This window comes from Corvus cornix, chromosome Z, assembly GCF_000738735.6.
Source record: "Corvus cornix cornix isolate S_Up_H32 chromosome Z, ASM73873v5, whole genome shotgun sequence".
NCBI classification, from domain to species: domain Eukaryota; kingdom Metazoa; phylum Chordata; class Aves; order Passeriformes; family Corvidae; genus Corvus; species Corvus cornix.
The window spans coordinates 24,282,343-24,287,840 of NC_046357.1; the positions used below are offsets into that span (position 1 = coordinate 24,282,343).

Here is a 5,498-nt window from a genome sequence, read left to right on the forward strand (position 1 = left end):
ATCTCCTCAGTGTTTATTTGTATTACTTTGCATAATCTCAAGCACTTTCTGGATATGGAGATCTTTATTCACTGTGCAAATGAATAAGCTCCTTCTGCAGATATTGGCATGATAAAGCTATTTCCAACTATCCTAAAAAGCGATGACTAAGCTACACTTGGTATTCAGTAGGACTCACTGATTCTAAGGTCTTTAGCTGAGCAAGGTCAAGAGTTTCACAGGGGCTTTTTAACTAACATCACTACGCCTGCAGCTGCACCAGCAAGTCTGAGGTTTTCCAAAAAGCATAGGAAGTATTTTGCTTAAGCAGCAACTTACTTTACAAGGTTTCTCATAATGTTTATAGAAGACCCTCTGTACCCTGAACCAAAATGGTTCCAGTGGTTCATGTAGTGGAACAGCTGATAAAGCTTTAGGCGTTTCTCAAACCCTGTGGCTCTGGGGATTTTATTGTGATAAGCAGAATAAAAAGGACCACTGAAGCCACCAAACATCCCAGCTATTGCAAGATCATACTCTGAATGGCCGTAGAAAGAAGCTGGATCGAAGATAATTGGACCAGAATCATCCTCAGCTACATTTCCTCCCCAGAGATCCCCATGCAGGAGAGAAGGAACGATTTCTACACCACAGAAAAAACTGGGTATCTTCAGCTGCAGGGGGGAAAAGCAAGACATGTAAATTACTACAATCATTCACCTTAAAATGTAGAGGTTTATCTGCATACTTCAAACTTTTTAAAAGTCAGTTAAATAAACCTGTAACTTCAAACAGCACAGGACCAGGTCAAAAGAGATTCTGAGCAAATCCAGAGGATTCCTGTTTTTCATAAAAGCCAGGAGCAGAATAGTCATCCAAATCTCTTTTAGGAAGACAGTAAAGAATTTAAAACTGCATTTGGTGCTGTAATATTGACCAGGTTTAACAACAACAACCACTGCCAGTTCATCATTAGAAGGCTCAGGCATCTCTCAGCAACCTTGAGGAATTTCCACCCAAAGAGCCAAAGCTGCAGTCACTTAACCAGATACAAACAGTAAATGAACAAGGTGCAGAACAGTACTGTTTATGTACATTTCTCATCATGCAAGTGTTCCAGGGAGTGAGAAATATGAACTTCATCTATAAGATTTCCCAAACAGACAGGCAAAGTGTTATCTAGCACTTCGGAATTCACTCTGGAATGTTAGCATAGGGTGATGTGGCAAAAGCCATTACACCTTAGAATAAAGGGTGTTTTAATCCCCAAAAACTGGAGTCTCTACCAACAGAACCAGGTGCAAACCAACAAAAAGGAACTTTGTTTTAAGATAATAAAATCTAGATAACTGATACCCAGCTGTCACTATAATGAGAACTGTCAGAATGGCTTGTACCTGAAGCTGTGCCCAAAGTTCTCTTGCTTCCCTGTCTCCTGAGCTCCTTTCGATCAGGTCCATCTGGGGCTGGATCCTTTGTCTGGCAAAGAAGGTCACCCAGTCACTGCGCCAGTTGTTCACCTGAAGGAACAGGACTGCAGACATCAGTCCTACACCACACAAAAGGCAGATTTTCTTCTTTTTCAAATAAGCCTTTTGAGGATTACACAGCCTTTGTGCTGGTACAATCCAGGGCAGTAAATGCTGCCATTTAATTGAACGTTATCTTCAAACATTCAATTAGGGGAATAAATAATTTTCTCTCAGTGATTAAAATCCAAGAAATTGAGGAGCCATCAGTGTCCAATGCAGCTATAAGTGCTGTCCAAAGCACTACTTTTCTTAGCAGGCTAAACCATGCTTTTTCTTATTCATGGCTCCACAAAAATTCATTTCTTCACATTAGGATAATTTTGACCCTTTTTGTCACCCAAGGGAAAATGAGATAAACTTAAAATTCTATCAGTCTGATGAAGTACAACCTACCTGCGGAAGATAACCACAGCAGGTAGCTGTATGAAAGCCAAAACGATCCACAAACTGGACTTCCATTTGCCCTTGTCCTTTACCTTTCAAATCAAAGACAAAAATTCAACACCAATGACAAAATACTGAGCATCCACAATGCAAATGAACCTTAAAACTATGCACAGGTACAATACTGCTTCCACTGAGAATAAAAAAAAAAAAAATGCACCTTAATGTTCTTTTTGTTACAATGGTTGCTGCTGCTGTTTTTTAAATTTAAAGCTCAATGTAAAGCAGCTATATTACAGTCTTTATTTTTCTTTATTTTTTTAAATTTTAAGGTACAGTATCTCTACTGATACTCTACTGATGTCCTTGTAGAAACTGTGGTTCAGGCTCCCAAACTGAATACATGTTTTGCTCACAGAAATCCAAGCAGAACAAACACAAGTAAGAAGAAGAACACCCTGCCTGGGTGTTTCATCCCAACGTATTCTCATACTACCTATTTTGGAAGAAGATGAATCTGTCCTGAAGCGGCAAAAGATATTTTAACTACTTTGTAAATTATTATTAATTAGGTAAAATTTGAAAACAGCTGTGTACTGTACCAACTGTGCTCCCTTCTTTCTTCATCTTCTCTCTAAGTTGCTGGTTATGAAGGTGAAGATCAGCCAGCTGAGTTCCAAGCAGCGCTGAATGTCTAAGAAATAAAAATAATGTTAGCAACTCTGACACATGAATGAATCCAGACCCTGATATTCCAGGGGTCACTTGAAAACGTTTATCAAGCACATAGAAGTTCTCCATCTCTAATAAAATAACTTCGCAAAGTATTCCAGTATTATAAACACTTTATCTTCCTGTCAAGACTGCATATTAATATAGATAAAATGTACTAACTTGGTTGTTTCTGACACCACTATTGAAAGTGAAATCATAAATTTAGTAACAATTATAAACTATCAATCCTAATTCCTGTGTGATATCACTTCTACAAGCATTTTCAGTAAGGTATGTGTAAGAAAGCATGTATATAACGTGGAACATGTTGTGCCTCTTTTTTTGCCCTCTGGCAAACTGTCTTTGCAAAATAGAACCAAACAATGCTGATCCTCTTCTTTCTATCACTGTTTCTGGCTGCTCTTCTCTAAAAGGCCTCAAAGATGGGTGTCAGGTAGGCCTAGTTTATTATCTATTTTTCATAAAAGCTGATCCTCTACAGAGTTCAGAAAAGTCTTGTAGTAATTGCAAACAATCCTTACAGCCAGTTGCCCTCCATGTAAACAAAATTATGTTCCTTTTCCTTTCTTTGACCTTTCTCAACTTTCTCTGTTCTAAAAGCACAGTCATTTAAGGCAAATTTAGTTCTTCATTTTGTTCCTGTTAACACAGATTGTAGCTCTCCCCAAAAATCTGCACCCTGAAGGTACCATTTGAAATCCAAACCAGCAAGGTCTTTGCCATTTCTCTTGGGACTCACTGAGGGCTCTTCATAAATCAGAAACCCCAGCAATAAGCAGGATGATGGACAAGACTTTAAACTGGCTACAGAAGTTCTGAAAGTGAGATAAGAAATTGGTCATGATCATCTTCCCCGTGGAATCAGACAGACAGATTCATCACATTAAGTGCTAGTCACAGAGAAGGGACAAAATTTTGAAACTATCAAAATGAAGGTTAAGAGTTGCAAATATATGGAGATCAAGACTAATTCATTTGGGAAAGTGCCTCTGCACACTCATGACAAGCATTAGAGCACTGGTTCTTGTATCAAAGGCTAGTACACAAAACAGGTGATCAGGTCATTTTCCTTACTGCAAAAAGGAACCTTATTATAAAACCACTAAGTACCTAAACAAACCAACCCAAAACTAATCAAAACCCAGACTCACTTCTTGATGTATTATCAGTTTGCTAGGTGAGGCATTACAGTTGTCTGCTGTATGACTTCCCATATGTCCCTTGACTTGCTTTAGAAAAAAATTAAGTTTTTCCTATGAAAACAAGTCGTTTAATTGTCATAATAGCCAAAATTTCTGGTTAAAGGAGGCAAAGGTAACACTGTTTTACCTGTTCAAGGTCTTCATTTCCAAATGTTCCATCACCAGCACAGTATTGTCCCCAGGCAGTTCTACAACTTTGATGGGTTTGGGCACTCTTACTGTCTGTGTTTTCAGGATGGCTTCCAAGCTTGCCATTTCTCCCAGAAACATTCTTCTGGCCTGCCAGATATTAAAGGAAAGCATTAGTCTCTAGAAGTGTGACTCACAGGTAAAAGGTTAAATAAAAAGGTTGGAGCAAACATTTATTCACACACAAGATACAGACAGAACGGGACCATCAGACTTGATGATAATTCCATGGTTGCAGAAATTTTACTTTGTAAAACAACTGAGTGAAAGCAACTTTGGTTCTAGCATTCTCTATAACTTAGAAACTCTATTTACACTTGAAGGAATGCAAACTGCATACACACAAAATACATGCAATATTCTATTAATACAGCAAATGTCTAGGAAGCCATGGACAATATACACCATCAGCTGGGAGACTAGAAGAATGTTGCTGACATTCACACACATCATGACTTTCCAGACCAAGTAATACAGTCAAGCTTCAAAAACAGCTCTATTTGCAGCCACAGAATCACAGAACCATAAAATTGTTAAGGTTGGAAAAGCCATCTAAGATCCCTGAGTCCAAGCACTAACCCAGCACTGCCATGGGCACTCTGTGCCAGTGCCTGACCACCCTCTGTGTGAAGAAATTTCCCCAACATCCAGTCTAAACCTCCCCTGACACAACTTGAGGCTGCTTCTTCTAACTTGTTCCCTGAGAGCAGAGCCTGACCCTCATCTGGCTGCACTCTCCTGTCAGGAAGTTGTGCAGAACCAGAAAGTCCCCCCTGAGCCTCCTTTTCTCCAGGCTGAGCCCCCCCAGCTCCCTCAGCCACTCCTGGTGCTCCAGTCCCTTCCCCAGCTCCGTTCCCTTCTCTTGACATCCTCCAGCCCCTCAATGCCTTTCTTGTCGTGAGACGTCCAAAACTGCCCCCAGGATTCGAGGTGTGGCCGCAGCAGTGCCCAGCACAGGGGGTCGGTCACTGCCCTGGTCCCGCTGCCACACCAGGACTGGCACAACCCAGGGATGCTGCTCCCCTCGGCGCCGCCCGCCCAGCCCCGGCATCCCCGATCGCCTCCCCGCCACACCTCCCCCTCGGAGTTGCTCTTCACGAACACCCGGCCGCGGTCCGTGTCGTAGCTCCGGCCCTGGCTGATGCAGCCGCCGCCAGAGTGCCCGGTCGGCCGCAGCAGCGCGGTGCCCAGAGCTCGCTTCAGGGCGTCCTCCATGGTGGCCGCTGTGAGGGGAGCCACCGTCGGGAAGAGAATTAAAGGCACGGGGAAAGGCGGGGCGAGAAGGGGCGGGCAAGGGGCAGCTGGGGCGGGGAAAGGGCGTTTGAGGGGAGCAAAGGGAATCTCAGGGGGGCAAAGGGCGTTTGAGGGGGGACAAAGGGCGACTTAGGCGGCCAAAGGGCGGCGGAGGCGGCTGAAGGAGCCGGGCCCATGACCCAGGCGCTGCTGTCAAAGGGTTCTCCCGCTCCTCTTATGCCAG

General features: G+C 42.8%; 1 protein-coding gene across 1 annotated transcript; it reads right to left on the bottom strand.

The window, feature by feature from the left end:
• LOC104698008 (ketosamine-3-kinase-like) lies at positions 1 to 5,274 on the bottom strand. Its single transcript, XM_039567319.1, has 6 exons — positions 5,096 to 5,274; positions 3,960 to 4,111; positions 2,498 to 2,589; positions 1,905 to 1,987; positions 1,377 to 1,499; positions 1 to 653 (listed from the first exon to the last, which is right to left on the bottom strand). The coding sequence occupies exons 1-6, from the start codon at positions 5,234 to 5,236 to the stop codon at positions 315 to 317; spliced, it is 930 nt and encodes a 309-aa protein (XP_039423253.1). The 5' UTR covers positions 5,237 to 5,274; the 3' UTR covers positions 1 to 314.
• Positions 5,275 to 5,498: the final 224 nt, after the last annotated feature.

What these genes read in the sequence shown, in the direction of transcription:
- LOC104698008 (XM_039567319.1), bottom strand. Translation starts at nt 5,236, where the DNA reads ATGGAGGACGCCCTGAAGCGAGCTCTGGGCACCGCGCTGCTGCGGCCG. An exon ending in GAAAGAAGGGAGCACAGTTG is followed by an intron (nt 1,988 to 2,497) that starts GTACAGTACACA and finishes TTGATTTGAAAG; the next exon opens with GTAAAGGACAAGGGCAAATG. An exon ending in AACTTTGGGCACAGCTTCAG is followed by an intron (nt 654 to 1,376) that starts GTACAAGCCATT and finishes TCCCCCCTGCAG; the next exon opens with CTGAAGATACCCAGTTTTTT.